This window comes from Chiloscyllium plagiosum, unplaced genomic scaffold, assembly GCF_037043375.1.
Source record: "Chiloscyllium plagiosum isolate Xiang-an unplaced genomic scaffold, Cpla_swu_hap1 HiC_scaffold_8, whole genome shotgun sequence".
Classification (NCBI taxonomy): domain Eukaryota; kingdom Metazoa; phylum Chordata; class Chondrichthyes; order Orectolobiformes; family Hemiscylliidae; genus Chiloscyllium; species Chiloscyllium plagiosum.
This window is the reverse complement of record NW_028270146.1, coordinates 59,751,356-59,771,558: the sequence shown is the minus strand read 5'-3', so window position 1 is coordinate 59,771,558 and position 20,203 is coordinate 59,751,356. Positions and strand designations below refer to the sequence as shown.

General features: G+C 40.8%; 1 protein-coding gene across 4 annotated transcripts in view; it reads right to left on the bottom strand.

The window, feature by feature from the left end:
- Positions 1-20,203, bottom strand: part of arid4a (AT-rich interaction domain 4A) — a 156,589-nt gene that overhangs the window by 115,304 nt on the left and 21,082 nt on the right. For all 4 annotated transcript variants that reach the window (XM_087989894.1, XM_043697756.2, XM_087989895.1 and 1 more), the window contains 2 exons: positions 7,517-7,627; positions 7,323-7,388 (listed from right to left, as the gene is read on the bottom strand). In XM_087989894.1, the coding sequence (XP_087846020.1) occupies positions 7,323-7,388; positions 7,517-7,627 (177 nt within the window). The remainder of the gene's footprint in view (positions 1-7,322; positions 7,389-7,516; positions 7,628-20,203) is intronic.

The window sequence follows — 20,203 nt, the reverse complement described above, 5'->3', positions numbered from 1 at the left end:
TGTACTAGCCTTCACCACTTCCTCTGGTAGCTCATTCCATACAGGTACCATGCTCTGTGTAAAAAGGTTGCCTTTTATGTCTTTCCCCTCTCACCCTAAACCTATGCCCTCTAGTTCTGGACTCCCCCACCCCAGGGAAAAGACCTTGTCTATTTATCTTATCCATGCCCCTCATGATTTTACAACCCTCCATAAGGTCACTTCTCAGCCTCCAGGGAAAACAGCCCCAGCCTATTCAACCTTTCCCTGTAGCTCAAATCCTCCAACCCTGGCAACATCCTTGTAAATCGTTTCTGAACCGTTTCAGTTTCACAACATCCTTCCGATAGGAAGCAGACAAGAACTGCACACAAAATTTCAAAAGTAGCCTAACCAATGTCCTGTACAACTGCAACATGACCTCCTAACTTGTGTACTCAATACTCTGGCCAATAAAGGAAAGCATACCAAATGCCTTCTTCATTATCCTCTCTACCTACAACTTGACTTTCAAGGAACTATGCACCTGCACTCCAAGGTCTCTCTTTTTCCGCAATACTCCCAGGACCTTACCATTAAGTGTATAAGTCCTGCTAAGATTTGCTTTCCCAAAATGCAGCACCTCACATTTATCTAAATGGAACTCCATCCGCCACTCCTCAGCCCATTGGCTCATCTGATCAAGATCCCATTGTAATCTAAGGTAACATTCTTCGCTGTCCACTACCCTCCAATTTTGGTGTCATCTGCAAATTTACTTCTTCCAAGAATTGTAACAGGTTCATAAAAAATGATCGTCACTTCACAAAACTATGTTGACTCTGCTCGATTTTCTTGAACTCATCTCAGTACCATGCTATCATAACCTCTTTAGCAATAGCTTCCAAGACTCTGTGTGAACTATGCTCGGGTAGCTCATCTGTAGTCTCCTGCTTTCTGTCGCCCTCCCTTTTCAAATAAAGGAACTACAGTTGCTGCCTTCCAATCTAGCCCAGACTTTTCTGAATTGAGGGTGAGTGCGGAAAATAAAACCAATACAAAACTATTTCAAAGCTACTTCATTTAAGAATCTTTGATGAAATCCATTAAGGCTAAGGCACTTGTCAGCTCTAGTCATTTATTCAAGAGCACTTCCCTTATTGCTACTGGTGTCCTCTATAGTGAAGATTGATGTAAAGACTCTCTGCACTTCATCTGCAATTAGTTCACTTTTCAATTGGTAATTCTCCAGACTTATTTTTTGAACACTTTTAACTCTTTTCTTCCTAATTTTTTTTTAAAAAGATCATACTGCCTGAATGACTGAAGGGAAAATGCATGGTCAAGGGAAAGATAAGCTGACTCAGCAATTGAGGGGCAGAGTGGGAGCGAATGTTACCATGAGGCAGGCTAAAGTGAATTGGACTTACAGAAACTTCTCAACAGCGAAGGAAATGTACTGGAATGATGAAATATATTTGAATTGAGGCACCTTGGTCTCAGGAAATATTTCTCTAAGAAAGCATTTCTGAGGTATTCATATTCCTGAATTTGCATCAATATCACTTCAGGAGCGTTGAATCAGCCATTATCTTATTGATGGAGGACAGGAAAAATTGTGGCTGTAAGAGCTGCTCCTTTTTTGAGGTATTTTAGGTGCTGTGGGTGATTTCCTCGAATTCCAGGAGCAGTAGTTACTGTTTTATATGCTGTTGTATTGTTTTGAAACTTTGGGGAAAAAAAGATCAAAATAACGGCACCTTAAAAAGGAAGAAGGAAGCAAATGCAAAGACTACATGGTCATAGAGAGAGAGAGAGAGAAAGAAAGAAATCTGCACTGCTGCCTGACACAGCAGCAAATGCCTTTGCTAGATATTTTCTGGACATCAGAGTGGGTCTAAGAAAAATTAACAAACAGCGAAATTCACAGCTGACCTTGGAGGGACCAGTGTGGAGGAGCTCACAGCACAGGAACAGATAAGTGCATAATTTTTAACATGTAACCTTGCTGTACTTCTACAGTAATGAGTGGAGTGGTTTTTTGTGGTTACATGTTTTACTGACATCTACCTCGATTAAAACTTTAGAATATAAAACACAGTTAGCCTAGATAATATTTTTCAAAGCAACAAGACAGTGCTATTTTCTGTAGACTCTGAAGGTGCAAAGATGGCCTTTAGTAGAGTGATTGTTCCTTCCAGTCAGATGTGGGAGATTAAGGAGAATGTCCATGTTACTGATGACTATGTCTGCAGCAAATATGCTTGGTTGCGATCCTATCAGGCAAAAACGTGAGGACTGCAGATGCTAGAGATTAGGATTCGCCATCCATCACGTCACCGAGCTTCTGTAAATTCTTCATTGCCTGTAACTGCCGCTCCAACTGATCCGTGCAGCCTAGATTAGAGTGGTGCTGGAAAAGTACAGGTCAGGCAGCATCCGACGAGCAGGAAAATTGACGTTTCGAGCAAAAGCCCTTCATCATTCCTGAAGAAGGGCTTTTGCCCAAAACGTCAATTTTCCTGCTCCTCAGATGCTGCCTGACCTGCTGTGCTTTTCCAGCACCACTCTAATCTAGACTGCGAATCCTATCAGATTGCATGGATCAGTTGGAGCTGCAGTTAGAGGCAATGAGGAATTTACAGAAGCTCGGTGAAGTGATGGATGGCAGTTGTACAAAGGGAGAAAAACTGCAGATACAATCAGGTAGATGGGTTACTGCCAGGAAAGGTAGGAGAAGGAGGCAGGTAGTGCAGGAGTGTCGTTTGGCTATCCCCATTTCAATCAATATACTGTTTTGAAAAATGTAGAGGGTAATGGACCAACAGAGGAATTTAGCATGAACAGCCAAGTTTCTGGTACCAAGACTAACTGTAATGTAATGAGGGATACATCAGGTTCCAAGCGATCAACTGTGATAAGGGACTCTCTAGTCAGAGGCAAAGACAGACGTTTCTGTGGCCAACAGCGAGAAATCAGAATGTTGTGTTGCCTTGCTGGTGTCAGGATCAAGGATATCTTGAACACAGTGCAGAATATTCTCAAAGAGGAGTGGCACAAGCAGGAGGTTGTTGTACACATTGGAACTAACAACACAGGAAGGGAAAAGGATGAGATTCTGAAGGAAGAATTTAGGAAGTTAGGCAGGAATTTCAAACAGGTAGTAATATTTGGATTACTTCCAGCGCTACAAGCCAGTGGGAATAGAAGGATACAGCAAATGAATGTGTGGCTGAGGAGCTGGTGCATGGGAGAAGGGCTCACATTTTTGGATCATTGGAATCTCTTCTGGGATGACCTGTACAAGGAGGATGGATTGCACCAGAATTGGAAAGGGTCTAACATACTGGCAGGGAGATTTGCCAGTGCTGCTTGGGAGGCTGGAACCCAGGGAGATAGTGAGGAAAGAGATCAGTCTGAGACTGGTATGGTTCTGAAAAGAATCAAGTCAAACAGTCAGGAACAAAGCAGAGAACGAGGTAAATTAAACTGCATTTATTTCAATGCAAGAGGCCTAACAGGAAAGGCAGATGAACTCGGGGCATAGTTAGGAACATGGGACTGGAACATCATTGCAATTACAGAGACATAGCTCAGGGATGGACAGGACCAGCAGATGAATGTTTCAGAAAATAAATGGATAGAAAGGGGGCACGAGAGAAGGGGGAGTGAAGTTTTTGATAAGGGATAACAGTACAGCTGTACTTAGGAACGATATTCCTGGAAATACATCCAGGGAAGTTATTTGGGTGGAACTGAGAAATAAAAAAAAGAGATGACCACCTTATTGGGATTGTTTTGTAGATCCCCTAATAGTCAGAGGGAAATTGAGAAACAAATTTGTAAGGAGATCTCAGTTATCTGTAGGAATAACAGGGTGGTAATGGTAGGGAATTTTAACTTTCCAAACATAGACAGTGTTAAAGGTTTAGATGGAGAAGAATTTGTTAAGTGTGTACAAAAACATTTTCTGATTCAGTCTGTGGATGGTGCAAAATTTGACCTACTCTTGGGAAAGGCAGAGCAGGTGACTGAGGTGTCAGTGGGGGAGCACTTTGGGGCCAGCGATCATAATTCTATTAGTTTTAAAATAGTGATGGAAAAGCATAGACCAGATCTAAAAGTTGAAGTTCTAATTTGGAGGAAGGCCAATTTTGATGGTATGAGGCAAGAACTTTCAAAAGTTGATTGGGTGTGGATGTTCGCAGATAAAGGAACAGCTGGCAAATGGAAAGTCTTCAAAAATGAGACAAGAGTCCAGAGACAGTAAGTTCCTGTTAGGGTGAAAGGCAAGGCTAGTAGATCTAGGAAATGCTGGATGACTAGAGAAATTGAGGTTTTGGTTAAGATAAAGAAGGAAGTATATGTCAGGTATAGACAGCAGAGATCGAGTGAATCCTTAGAGTATAAAGGCAGTACAAGTGTACTTAAGAGAGCAATCAGGAGGACAAAAAGGGACATGAGATAGTTTTGGCCAATAGGGTTAAGGAGAATCCAAAAAGGGATTTTATAAAAACATAAAGGACAACAGGGACGAAGGAGCGAATAGGACACCTCAAAGATCAGCAAGGCAGCCTATGTGTGGAACCGGAGGAGATGGGGGAAGATACTAAACGAGTATTTTGCATCAGTGTTTACTGTGAAGGAGAACATAGAAGATACAGAATATGGGGAAACAGATGATACATCTTGAAAAATGTCCATATTAGAAAGGTGGTGGTGCTGGGTGTCTTAAAATGCACAAAGATGGTAGGTCAGGTGTACCCTAGAACTCTGTGGGAAGCTAGGGAAGTGATTGCTGGGCCTCTTGCTGAGATATTTGAATCATTGATAGTCACAGGTAAGGTGCCGGAAGACTGGAGGTTAGCCAATGTGGTGCCACTACTTCAGAAAGGTGGTAAGGAAAAGCAGGGAAGTATAGACCGGTGAGCCTGATATCGGTGGTGAGCAAGTTGTTGGAAGGAATCCTGAAGGATAGGATTTACATGTATTTGGAGAGGCAAGGACTGGTTAGGGATAGTCAACATGGCTTTGTGCATGGAAATCATGTCTCGCTAACTTGATTTGAATTTTGTGAGGTAGTAACAAAGAGGATTGATGAGGACAGACTGGTGTACATATGAACTTCAGTAAGGCGTTCAACAAAGTTCCTCGTGGTAGACTGGTTAGCAAGGTTAGATCACATAGAAAACAGGGAGGACAAGCCATTGGATAAAGAACTGGCTCAAAGGTAGAATACAGGGGATGGTGGTGAAGGTTTGCTTCTCAAACTGGAGGCTGTGACCTTCAGTGTGTCACAAGGACTGATGTTGGGTCCACTACTTTTCATCATTTATATAAATGATTTGGATGTGAACATAGGAGGTACAGTTAGTAAGTTTGATAACACCAAAATTGGTGTAGTGGACCGCAAAGAAGGTTGCCTCAGGATGTAAGGTCCTGGGGGGTGTTGCTGAACAAAGAGACCTTGGAGTGCAGGTTCAGGTTCATAGTTTCTGCAAAGTGGAGTTGCAGGTAAATACAATAGCGCAAAAGGTGTTTAGTACGCTATCTTTTATTGATCAGAGCATTGAGTATAGGGGTTGGGCAGTCATGTTACAGCTGTACAGGACACTGGTTAGGCCAGTTCTGGAATATTGCATGCAATTCTGGTCTCCCTCCTATAGGAAGGATGTTGTGAAACTTGATAGGGTTCAGAAAAAATTTATAAGAATGTTGCCAACGTTGGAGGATTTGAACTATTGGGAGAGGCTGAATAGGTGGGGTTGTTTTCCTGGGAGCATCGGAGGCTGAGAGGTGACCTAATAGAAGGTTATAAAATCATGAGGGGCATGGATAGGGTAAATAGACAAGGTATTTTTCCTGGGTTGGGGGGAGTCCAGAACTCATTTATAGTGACAGGGGAAAGAGTTAAAAAGGACCTCTGGGGCAAAGTTTTCACACATAGGGTGGTGTATGTATGGAATGAGCTGCCAGAGGATGTGGTGGAGGCTGGTCCAATTCCTACATTTAAAAGACACTTGGATGGGTACACGAATAGGGATATGGGCCAAGTGCTGGCAAATAGAACTAAATTAATTTAGGATATCTGGTCGGCACGGATGAGTTGAATTAAAGGGTCTATTCCCTGCTATACATCTCTTTGACTCTAATGATTCAGATACAGAGCATTCAGTTGCATACTTTCATTATTTTTCTAACTTCCAGTCTTACCTATTAGCTAACTGTTAGATTTGTACTCTCTATCCCTTCCTGTTGTGGTCTGTTCATCATTTCCCAGATTAGTACTTTTCTCTTTGGCCTTGACTCTGCTCTTTGATTTGCTACATCTTTCCATCTTGATTCCTGGTCTTCATTAATTTGGTTTTAAGTCCTCTGTACTTCCTCAGTTATGCAGCTTGCAAGAGCACCCGCCCTGTTCCAGCTGGAGGTTGTCCCTTCAGTTCACTTTGCCCAGTAACGGTGCCACTGCCCATGAGCCAGAACCCATTTCTCCCATACTAGTCTCTGAGTCACACATTTATCTCTTTAAGATGATATGCTGAATGACAATTTATACATGACTTGGGTAATAATCCAGAGATTTTGTCCAAAAGCCCTGAACCAAGCAGACAACACAGCTGTCTAAATTCAGGCTTTGTGCTGCAGGAAACAGCACCATTACAATCTACCATTACATTCCATTCTAGATGCCCATACATTTTTACGGCATTGTGCACCCTGATCCTATACTCAGTGGGCTACTCAATCTGCAACTCATTCTCATCCAAACAAACTCAAATAATCTCAAACTTGCCTCTCTTGCTGGATTCATCCCACCCAATCACTACCAATCTTCCCACCCACACTACCATGTCTTAACACTAGTTTTGCTCTGTTTTATGTCTCAGGTATTTACTAATATTGAGTTCATACATTTGTAGTTAGGCATTCCAAGGTTATTTAATAATCCAGAAAATTCCAAAATCCAGAAGTACCCAAGTCCCAAACATTCTGCACTGAAGACGTATTCAACAACTCGTAATTCATTAGGACTATAAATACAACCTAACACAGAGAACTGGAGATCAAGTTGAGATCATGAAGTATGGGGTTGATAGGCCAGTAGAACTCAATAGAAGTAACAGAACATGTAATTTTGAGAGTTTTTTTTATTATAGGGAAATCTTGGTAGATGGGCAAGGATTTCATTTGGATGCATTGAAAAGGTTTCAGGAGGATTTCAATAGCAATAGGAGTGAAATCATGAAAGAGGTGCCTAATATTATAAAAGTGCAAAAAAACAGTCTTTATTGGCTGCACAACTACAAAATTTCAGGTTAGATCAATTCGGGCAGAATGTCAACAAATAAAGTCATACATACCCTTAATGGGCCTTTTACTTGGTCATCCTGGACAACATGTGTAGAACTGTCATGCTTAAAGATCACCTAGGCAATATAAAAATTATAAAACAGGCTTAGACATTCTGAAAATTCAATGAGGCATCATAGTAGAACTAAAAGCCAAACATAACTGAATAAAGTTATAGATTTCTGGTGAACAGCAAGCAACATACCTTGACCTTTACCAATCGCTTCACGGTCTTAATTTTTGCCTCGCAGAAGGCACCACGGTACTTGGCACTAACATCCGTTCCCACTGTGAGATAGGCAGGCTCATCAGCTGCCTGTAAATCAGAAAAATAATATATCAAAGTTAGAAAACAATCAAGAATTAAAAATCAATTCAAAAGAGTTCGAACGAAGTCTTACATGGAAAATCCAAAATTGGCCTAAAATGGAACTTCAGAACAAAGGCAAAAATTCATACTCAAGTTAAAACATTAAATTTGTTTCTCTCTTCATCAAATGTTGCCAAGTCTGCTAAATATTACTGGCTCTGAAATAGTGGTTTCCACCCAAATCCACAGAGCAATAAATTGATAGATGTGGAACTAAGCCATAAAAAGGTCCTAGTCTGGTCTTTGTTTTGACATAACTAAAAGAAGAGATAAAAGTGAAGGATGCTTAATAATTGTTTTCAGTATTGCCCAAGCTTGAAGAAGTGGAAGATGAAATTAAGAAACCAGCATTTCCTGCTGTAATTGCAGAAAAATAAAATGACTTAGCCATCCTTTAATTATACTTCCAACTAAACCTGTTGGACAATAACCTGGTGTTGTGTGATTTTTAACTTAGTCCACCCCAGTCCAACACCAGCACCTCTACATCATCCTTTAATTCAAGAGTGAAAACAGAATTTGAAATGCCCTCTGACAGACAAAATCTGTTACTGGAAGTCTAGTGTAAGGACATTTTAAGCGAGCGTGTATATTCATGCCTTTATCCTCTAACACCCGTATACCAGCTGAATAACCAACAAATAGGCAGTATTCTATCATCCAAACAAGATTTCCGTGGTTTTATTAGCACAGTACTATTAGATAGCAGTCAAACAAAAGCCATCTTTTGGCACTCAGGCACACCATGTTAGGTAACCAGTTTAACCATCTCCAGTCTACAAAAAAAAAGCACAATGTCCTAAATGTTTAAACTAAATCTGCCTCAATCTACCTTCATGCAGTAACAGTTTCACAGAAGCAATCAAAAGCATAAATCACAGGCTGACACTTATAGCCAGATTCATAAAAGAGGAGGACCAGTTGAATGTTATCATGCCTTTGATGGTAAATAAATGTCTCAAAAACATTTTCCAGGCAATGAAATACTTTTGAACGGTACTAAGTTGTGCAATGTAGGAAACGTGGCAACCAATTTGTATGTAGAAAGCTCCAATAAGAGCAATGCCTCGTGCTCATATTATATTTATTGCTAGCTCTCATCAAGATTTAGACATTAATCTAGGTACCAAAGACACGCACCATTCTTCTTCGAAATAGTGCTGTTGAATGTCTTATGTCCACCAATAGCAGATAAACAGGTGGTATGCTTTAAAGTCTTCTGCAAAATGTGGCCCCTCAAACAATGCAACAACCCCCATGTAGTGAGTATCAATATTGAATTTTGCACTGAGATTCGAGAGCAGGAATGTGGACCTGCAATTTTCTGGCTCAGAAGCAAGAGGGGTATTCAGTGAACCACTGTAAACATCTAATGATTTATCATGCAAGGTATACGGAGCTGATGAATTACAGGGAGCTTGACCAACCATCCTTTCAGGAGAGAACAAGATAAAGAGGGAAGAGTGGGTACTGCATCCACTACTTACTCTCCTACACTTGAGTTATGATCCAGAGAATTAACTCACATCATAAGGTAATCATATCTTCTCCAAGTATTAATGCTATAACCACTTTGGAATTGTATTGTTGCAGATCTGTAACTGGTTAGAAACAAACTTTTATAAGATGTCAAATGATCAAGTAACTGACCAGAACGTTTAGTATCATGTGTTTTTAAACTTTCATGTCAAAGATGCAATCCTAGTCAGTGATTTGTGAACATTAAAATTGAAATCATATTTTGAGGCAAGCAAAACAGTACACTACTGACAATATAGTTTAGCACTCCTGCTCCACAGCTTTGTCATCAAATACTAATCTCACAAGCAATATCCTAAAATACTCCATTTTCAAGCCTTTGGAGTTCACGACTGCTCGAGTGCCATTTTTAGTGTCTCTTACATGCAACAGAACTGCAAACAATTTACAGGGCAGCATAATGTATACAATGATCGTTTAGAAGTTTTTGATAAATTTGTTGCTTTTATGTTCAGGAAAAAAGCTAGCTCAGGTACTGCAATATTCCTTTTCTTATGAACTTCATTCTACATTAATGCAAATTCTTATTTATAATAGACAGCAAATTATATCCAGCCTGCACGTGACTAAATCATACAATACAAATAATCTGTCATCTTCGACCCTTGAGAAACAGATAGTGAAACTCGAAGGGTCTCTTTTTCACACATTTTACGGAATACATCACTGATAGGTGTTACACAGCAACATATCTCATGACTAAGATAACAATGGCAACCATCAAATGTTGACTATGTGATGCACTCTAGATTGCACACAGCCTAAATGTACGTTTTAAACAAAATTTAAGAATATTTAAAACTACAGTACAGCATTAAATAAATGCTTTGTAACCAGGTTGTGAAGTTGAATTTAGTCAGGATCTTGAAAAAACCCCATATCAATCCCAATTAAACTGTTAAGTTCAAAAGACACTCAAATTCAGCACAATTTGGTGTAATATGGAAATAAAATACTTCATCTCAGAATGCAGAAACAAACTGATCGTATTTTTCATCCTACACTTACAAGGTTCCTATTCGAGACACAATAGAATTAATGTTTTTTGGTGAAAACCACTATACATGAAGACAAGCAACATTACTAGTAATTGCAAGGTTTGTAGCTCAGTTTGAGGTTTAGGGTGTAGGTTTGCTTGCTGTGCTGTAGGTTTGATATCCAGTAGTTTCATTACCTGGCTAGGTAACATCATCAGTGGCGACCTCCAAGTGAAGCGAAGCTGTTGTCTCCTGCTTTCTATTTATATCTTTCTCCTGGATGGGGGTTCCTGGGGTTTGTGGCGATATCATTTCCTGTTCATTTTCTGAGGGGTTGATAGATGGCATCACAATCTGTGTGTTTGTTTATGGCGTTGTGGTTGGAGTGCCAGGCCTCTAGGAATTCTCTGGCATGTCTTTGCTTAGCCTGTCCCAGGATAGATGTGTTGTCCCAGTCGAAATGGTGTTTTTTTAAATCCGTGTGTAGGGCTACGAGGGAGAGAGAGGGTCGTGTCTTTTTGTGGCTAGCTGGTGTTCATGTATCCTGGTGGCTAACTTTCTCCCTGTTTGTCCTACGTAGTGTTTGTGGCAGTCCTTGCATGGAATTTTGTAGATGACATTGGTTTTGTCCATGGGTTGTACTGGGTCTTTTAAGTTTGTTAGTTTTTGTTTGAGTGTGTTTGTGGGTTTGTGTGCTACTAGGATTCAGAGGGGTCTTAGTAGTCTGGCTGTAATGGCTTTTCAAAACAGAAGACGAAGCCATCATTCAGAACTTCACATTCCTGCAACACCCTCATTTCGCTCAATTTCCTCAATGTCTAAACATCCAATTAGAAGGGCTTATGCCCGAAACGTCGATTCTCCTGTTCCCTGGATGCTGCCTGACCTGCTGCGCTTTTCCAGCAACACATTTCCAGCTCTAAACATCCAATTACCACAACCTTCAAGGGTAAACAATTCCAAAGGTTTACAACCAGTTCAGACAATATTTATTCCTCAGCTCAAATTTGAAATGGCCAACTCTCTATCCCAACACTACAATCATAAACCCTCCAGATGGGAAAAACATCAGCCTCTGAGAATTTATCTTGTAAAGACATCAACGAATGAAATGGACTGTGCTAAGTCCACCAAAACTATCAGCACTCAGTTCTCAAAATTCATGGGCGCTGTGTGTAAATTCACCGCCAGAAAATTTCGAAATTGCAGGAAAATTCAACTATGACCAGAGGAAGTCACTCTCGTGGTAAAAATTGTCAGACAATGAGGTGAAGCTCTGAAAATCATTTGCTGGAGGGCCACATCAAACTTCACTGCAGAAAATAAAAACTCATGGCAGAGGGAGTAAGATGTTAGCATGGACAGACAACGGGTTAGGTGGTAGAAAACAAATTGTATCCACAAATGGATCTTTCCCCACTTGGTAGTCTATGACAAGTGGAATTCTGCAGGGATCCATGCTGTGACCTCAATTTTGGACAATTTCATCAATGACTTAATTTAAAGGCATGGCGGCTATATTCACAAATAACACATAATAGTGGGAAATTATTCTGTGAAGACATAAGTTGGTTGCAGATGAATATAAAAAGAGGTTGAATGAGTGGGCAAAATCTGGCAAATGTGAATATAAATGTGAAATTTACTTTGGCAAGAAGAATTTTAAAAAAATATTAAAAATGGAGAACAACTGCAGATTTCTGAAGTGTGGAAAGATCTTGGGTTTCTAGTGCAAAATGTCAGTAAGCGGTTATACATTAAACTAAGAATGCTAAACGGATGTAATCCTTTATTACATCACATCATTGGACTCAAATCACTAACTCTATTTTTAATCACTTTAGATGTTTCCAAACTTGCTATGTTTCTCCAGCACTTGATTTTTGTTCTAGGTTATCAGCTTCGGCAGCTCTTTGCGTTCAGAAAAGTAAGGATGTAATGTTTCAATTGAACAGAGCATGAGTGAGGGTACATCTCAAATACTACATACAGCTTTGGTTACTGAATTTTAGAAAGGGTGCAAATGCACTGGAAGTGTTCCAGAGGGGGTTGACCACAGTGACACACCTTGATGAGCGAGTTGTCGTATCAGGAAGGTTGGAAAGGCTGGGCTTGTTTTCACTGGAGTTTAGAAGACTGAGGGGTGACTTGGTCAAACTGCAACATATCCTGAATGGTTTTGAAAAGGTGGATGGCAGTGGAATACAACCGCTTGTGGGTCAGTCGAGAACTAGAAAGCACTGTTTTAAAGTTAGGGATCACCCTTTTAGGTCAGCAAGAAGTATTTTTTTTTCCTCATAGCAGGATGCATTCTTGTTCGGCAAAAAAATCAAAGGTCATCAGCGATAGATGAAAATTTGCAATTCAAAGTACAAACACATCAGCAATGGGACGGCGAGATAGTGGAACAGGCTCAAAGAGTCTACTTCTCTTATTTTGTATGCTTCAGTTAAACTTGACATTGCCAAGGCCACATCTCAAATATTACATGCAATTTTAGTCTCCCAATTTAAGAAATAATGCAAATGTGTGGAACTGGTTCACAGGAGGTTTACAAGACTGACTCTGGAATGCGTATTACCCTGACAGGAAGATGGGATAGGCTTGTAGGTTTCTAAGAGACCTTAAAATACCTTTATGGGCAGGTTATCACTGTTCAGACTTATAGTTCCTTCTACAGATCCTCCCAGCTAATTCTGCTTAACAGAATTTCTAATGAAACTGTTCAAAGATGTTCTTACGCACTTCAAGAGCAGGTGGCATTTGCACCATAGCCTCAGAGTGTCCCTACTTCTGAACCATGATAACCCTGTTTCAGTTTTAGGTATTCTCTAATCAATCTGTTTAGAGATGACATTTCACATCCAACTTAATTTGAGTTTTTTGAAGAAGTCACAAAGAGAATTGATGAGGGCAGAGCGGTGGATGTGGCCTATACGGACTTCAGTAAGGCATCTGACAAGGTTCCTCATGGTAGACTGGTTAGCAAGGCTCAAAGGTAGAAGACTGAGTGTGGTGATGGAGGGTTACTTTTCAGGCTGGAGGTCTGAACCAGTGTTGTGCCACAAGGATCAGTGCTGGTCCACTGCTTTTCATCATGTATATAAATGATTCCGATGTGAGCATAAGAGGTTTCGTTAATAAGTTTGCAGATGACACCAACATTGGAGGTGTAGTGGATAGCGAGGAAGGTTACCTCGATTACAATGGGATCTTGATCAGATGAGCCAATGGGTTGAGGAGTGGCAGATGGAATTTAATTTAGATAAATGCAAGGTGTTGCGTTTTGGAAAAGCAAATCAGAGCAGGACTTACAGACGTAATGGTAAGGTCCGGGGAGTGTTGCTGAAAAAGAGAGACCTTGGAGGGCAGGTGCATAGTTCCTTGAAGGTTTGAGTAGCAGGTAGATGGGATACTGAAGGAGGCATTTGGTATGCATTCCTTTATTAGTCAGAGCATGGAGTATAGAAGTTGGGAGGTCATGTTGCAGCTGTAGAGGACATTGGTTAGGCCGGTTCTGGAATACTGTGTGCAATTCTGGTCTCACTGCTATAGGAAGAATGCTGTGAAACCTGAAAGGGTTCAGAAAAGATTTACAAGAATGTTGCCTGGGTTGGAGGATTTGAGCTATAGGGAGAGGTTTAATAGGCTGGGGTTGTTTTCCCTGGAGCGTCAGAGGCTGAGAGGTGATGACCTCATAGAGGTTCATAAAATCATGAGGGGCAAGGATAGGTAGAAAGACAAAGTCTTTCCCCTGGGATGTGGGAGTCCAGAACTAGAGGGCGTAGGTTTAGGGTGAGAGGGGAAAGATAAAAGGGACCTAAGGGGAAAATCTTTCACGCAGAGGATGGTGCATGTATGGAATGAGCTGCCAGAAGAACTGGTGGAGGCTGGTACAATTACAACATTTAAAAGGCACCTGGATGGACATACGAATAGGAAGGGTTTAGAGTGATATGGGCCATGAACTGGTAAATGGGACTAGGTTAAGTTAGGATATCCGGTTGGCATGGATGAGTTGGACCAAAGGGTCTGTTTCCATGCTGTACATCTCGATGACTCCATGAGATGGGTCTTGAATCCAGGCCTCCTAAATCAGAAATAAGGACACTACCGCAGATTACTCTTCTCTTTAAATAAACCTTTGGAAAATATACAAGGTAATCCTTCAACAAAATTAAATGGATATTACTAATGTCAATATTTCAGCAGCTAAGGAATTTTTAACTCCCCCTTTTTTAATTATGTTGGCTCTCAGGACAGCTTTTCCCACCATGTATATGAAAATCCATATACTAGAAGAGCAATCCAGAAAATTAGCAAGAAAAATGTTGCTAAAAAGGCATTAGCTTCATATCTTCAGGGTCACCCAAGTTTGAAACCTTAAATATTCATTTTTCTAAATTCACTTTCTTTAATGATGTTTATTAACAAGGGGAGGGGAAAGCTCCAAAATCGGTGGGAGGCTGCAGCAGGTCAAGGAGGAACTAGCAAGATGTGGAGAGAGAGAGGTAGTTGGCAGGTGGGGAGAGGAAAGTTGAAAAGAAGCAATAAAAAAAAAGATGAGTTTTAAACCTGTCAAAGGAATAGTTGAAATCACCAAGGGAATATATTGCTCGTAAATGAAAATGGAATTTCTCACTTAAGGCTACATGTGTTCAAAAACTAATAAATGGGGAAAAGAGATGTAATTAACAGTATGTCAACTTTTAAATTTAAATCTGAGATGCAGTAGACAGAGTAGTAACCCCTCAGTTAAGATCTACCAGCTTTGAGCATATATAATGGACACAAATTAGCTGTAACTTGTAGATGGCATGCTCAGGGCGACAGCTTGTCAAATGCCAAAATGTATATAGTTATTCTAAAGAAAATCTTTGTTGCTTACTTATGCCTGTTAGCATTTGCCAATTTAAATATAATGGCGGATAAGAAACGCATGCGTTCGTCTGTGTTAGAGTTTTGTTTTAATGGAGGGTTAGCAATAATTAAGGATATTAATCAGTTCTTCTAATAATGCTTTTGTGCATATTTGCTCAAGTCCAAATACCTCAGAATTACTGTATGACTGTATTGTTTAATCAGTTAGACTGAAAGAGAACTTTCAAACCCAAAAGGTTGCTCTTGAAACTCAAAAAAAGTAATTCTGAGAAAATGTTAAGAACAGCCCTTCAAAAAAATTTCTTCTCACGATACAGCTGAAGGTCTTATCTCACTGACTCTTGCAATAAAGACTCACATGCAATTTGCGTTCTTAATTGCCTGTTATGCCTACATATTGACTCCAAGTTTTCTAGCATGCCTAGGTTGTTGCAAATGTAAACATTTACCATTTTCTCAGTCTGCTTTTTAAAAAGAATGAATCTCTGCCTTTCCATTCTACATTTAATTTACCTGAATGCAAAACGCCCACAAGTCCCTTCTTATTACATACTGAAGGCTTTTATTGTACATTGAACTTACATTACAGATACGTTGTTAGATTTCTTTTAAATTTCTTCCAATTATGAGCAAATCAACAACTTGCATTTTTTGAAATTGCATGCATAAAGAATCCTTCAAACGCAGAGATTTTATGCTTTCAGTGTATGACTGTTTAGCATCAATGAGCTATACTTGCTTTCCAGGTGAGTACCAAAGCTTCAGTTAAGTATGATCACCACCAAGTGGGGAGTTCCACGTTTCAACCTTCCATCAAAGTCTGTACAACACAATCATTTGAGGAGAAGACAAGGAAGGTGTGGCCACTTGCATAAGTGAAACACGAGGAACAGTTAAAATGATGACAGCAGTCATCCAAGTCAAACAATCACTTGCATATTTAACATCTACACAGAGATTCATCCCTGGTGTCATGCCAACTGTTCACATTATGCCAGGTGAAGCCTGTGAATGGATTTTTAGCACATCATCCTTTCAGACTTCTGCAGCCATGAGTTGCTGAATATACGCATGAACTATAGATTAAATAAATGAGAAAATCTAAAATTAGAAATGGCCAATCCAGCTGGCGCATCAAACATTTGCCTCAGAATTGACAGCTTGACAACTCTAAGACACTAAACTATCTCAAAACTACTGTCACAAATCATTACTTGCCAATGTAAATCAATGATCAGCCCTCCATGTTATCTGTCAAGATAACATTTGGTTGACCTCTTGACAATTTCTGATCTATTTTGCCATTCCTCCTTGGAATTCTTAGCTTTTTAAATAATTATTGCTCTGTGTAATTGAAAACTAGGTTACACAACTGAAGATGATTACACATCTGCAAAAACACACTTTATATGTTGTAGCAATATTCCAAAAGAAAACGAGCCTGTTCCACTATTCAAAGATCATTCACCTCCATTTCCCACATGAAGCCCATATTTTTTGACTGAATGCTCGGAGATAAAAAATTCCAAAGTTTCACAACTTTTAAGTGGAGCAATTTCGTATTTCAGTCTGACACAGACAACTCCTTATTGTGAGATTATGAACCCTAGTCCTTCAGTCCCCAACCAGCGAAAAGGTCTTCCCACCACATACATCACCCCTAAAATATTATATGCTGCATTGAGAGACAATCCCTTGCCATTGGGAATCAGGATTAGACCTCTGTTGCACTTCCTTTGAAGAAAACATATTCCTCTTTATTAAACAGTCTAAAATTTTACACTTCAGGTGTGGTCTCACCAAGGACCGAAACAGAAAGGCTTCCTTACTCCTGTATTCCACATCCTTTGTCATAACAGTTAATGTATTGTTTCCTTTCTGAATTGCTTAATGTATGGCATATTAACCACCTACATTCAAGTACGAGAGCTTCCTGAATACCACAATTTCACCTGGATCCCCCTCAATAACACCAAATACATACACATGCATGTAGGGTGGCAAGAACTGCAAGATGGGATGAGCTTGGATAGCTTTTCATATGCCAGCATGGCCACAATGGGTTGAACGGCCTCTTTCTGCCCTGTAAATGTATGTCTGTGTGCCAATTTGGACGTTTAGATAACACATCATCTGACATGCAAGGTAGCCTAATGTATATGCAAATTCAATTCACAAATGATTGTGTCTCTGGCAACTCACTGAACCTTTGCAAACAACTCAGTAATATTGTACAGTAATGCATCAACATCGCATCAGAAATGTGATGTGGAGTTTTACACCTTCTAGGGGAAGTGATGACTTCATGGTATTATCACTAGACGATTCATCCAGAAACCCAGATAATGTCCTGGGAACCGATGTTTAAATTCGACCATCTACTGAGGTGGAATTTGAATTCAATAAAAATCTGAAATTAGGAGTCTAATGATAACAATGAAACCATTGCCGATTGGCAGGAAAACCCACTTGGTTCACAATGTCCTTTAGGGAAGGAAACTGCCATCCTTACCTGGTCAGGGCTACATGTGACCCAGAGCAATGTGGTTGACTCTTAAACTGCCCTCTGGGCAATTTGTGATGGGCAATAAATGCTGGCCTAGCCAGTAATGCCCACACTCCATGAAATAATAAAAAGTCAAAGATATTCAGTGTTGCTGTCTTCTCAGATGGCAAGGATAGTGAAGAAATTTAAAATTCAATACTAGTTGCTTTTGCATTCGACCCAACACTCCAGGAGAAATGTTATTTTCAGCAATGCTGTAGGTCCCTTACACCCAAGTGTGCATCTGCTCAGAAACAAACACAGACAGAGAGCGGGAGCAAGGCAGGCAAAGCAAGAAATAAGGAAAGTTCCGAGCCCCAGAGGAGAAGCATTGAATCAATTAACCCAATAATCAATTATCCTGTCTCATTCGGATAATAGAGGTTCCTCTGTATAGCAGAACCAACTGCATCTTAAATTAATCTAGTCCCATTTGCCAGCATTTGGCCCATATCCCTGCAAATCCTTCCTATTCATACACCCATCCAGATGCCTTTTAAATGTTGCAATTGTACCAGCCTCCACACATTTCCTCTGGCTCATTCATGTATACACCATCCTCTGCATGAAAACATTCTCCCTTCGGTCTCTTTCAAATCTTTCCCCTCTCGCCTTAAACCTATGCCCTCTAGTTTTACACTCCCCTACCATGGGGAAAAGAAGGTGGCCATTCACCCTATGTCCCTCATGATTATATAAACTTCTGTAAGGTCATTTCTCAGCCTGACACTTCAAGGAAAATAGCCCCAACATATTCTGGCTCAATGGTTAGCACTGCTGCCTCACAGCACCAGGGAGGAGAAAGTCAGAACTGCAGATGCTGGAGACCAGAGTTGAAAAATGTGGTGCTGGAAAAACACAGCAGGCCAGGCAGCATCTGAGGAGCAGGAGAATCGACGTTTCGGGTATAAGCTTAGGCCACTTTTGGAATACTATGTGCAATTCTGGTTTCCCTCCTGTAGGAAGGATATTGTGAAACTTGAAAGAGTTCAGAAAAGATTGACAAAGATGTTGCCAGGGTTGGAGCTAAAGGGAGAGGCTGAAGGGCTTAAGCCAAAAATGTCGATTCTCCTGCTCCTCAGATGCTGCCTGGCCTGATGTGTTTTTCCAGCACCACATTTTTCAACTCACAGTACTAGGGAACCAGTTCAATTCCAACCTCGGGCAACTGTCTGGGTAGAGTTTGCACATTCTCCCAGTGTCCAAGTGGGTTTCCTCTGCGTGTTCCAGTTTCCTCTCACAGTCCAAAGATGCGGTTAGGTGAATTGGCCATTCTAAATTGCCCATAGTGTTAGGTGCATTAGTCAGAGAGAAATGGGTCTGGATGGGTTACTCTTCGGAGGGTCGGTGTGGACTTGTTGAGCTGAAGGGTCTGTTTCCACACTGTAGGGAATCTAATCTAATCTATTCAGCCTCTCCCTTTAGCTCCAACCCTGGCAACATCTTTGTCAATCTTTTCTGAACTCTTTCAAGTTTCACAATATCCTTCCTACAGGAGGGAAACCAGAATTGCACAGTATTCCAAAAGTGGCCTAAGCATTGCCCTGTACAGTTGCAACGTGACCTCCCAACTCTTATACTCCATGCACTAACCAATAAACGGTAAGCATACCAAAAGACATCTTCACTATCATGTCTACCCACAACTCTACTTTCAATGAACTATAAACCTGCACTCCAATGTCCAGCAACATTCCCCAGGACAAGAAAAAAGGTTTGGTTCTCATGAGGGCTGATTAGTTGTATAACTCTGTTCAAATGACATCTGGTAAGCTTTTCTGAAAAAAGCTAATCCAACAATATAAACTCAACATAGGCTTTACTATTGATGCCTGATGACCATGAGTGGACAGCAAAAGGGCACAAACAACATGCAAACGGTGAAGTCAAATCAAAACAAAATTATTTGCTACAATGAGGAGAAAGTGAGGATTGCAGATGCTGGAGATTAGAGCTGAAAATGTGTTGCTGGAAAAGCGCAGCAGGTCAGGCAGCATCCAAGGAGCAGGAGAATCATTGTTTTGGCATGAGCCCTTCTTCAGGAATGAGGAAAGTGTGTCCAGCAGGCTAAGATAAAAGGTAGGGACTTGGGGAAGGGGCGTTGGAAATGCGATAGGTGGAAGGAGGTCAAGGTGAGGGTGATAGGCCGGAGTGGGGGTGGGGGCGGAGAGGTCAGGAAGAAGATTGCAGGTTAGGAAGTTTCCTCATTTCCCCTCCCCCCACCTTGTCTCAGCAAATCCCTCGAACTCAGCACCGCCTTCCTAACCTGCAATCTTCTTCCTGACCTCTCCGCCCCCACTCCGGCCTATCACCCTCACCTTGACCTCCTTCCACCTATCGCATTTCCAACGCCCCTCCCCCAAGTCCCTCCTCCCTACCTTTTATCTTAGGCTGCTGGACACACTTTCCTCATTCCTGAAGAAGGGCTCATGCCTGAAACGTCGATTCTCCTGCTCCTTGGATGCTGCCTGACCTGCTGCGCTTTTCCAGCAACACATTTTTCAGCTTATTTGCTACAATACCAAGAAGCAATTTTGAAATGTCCGATTTGTCTTAAAATAATACACAACTTTGTTGCAA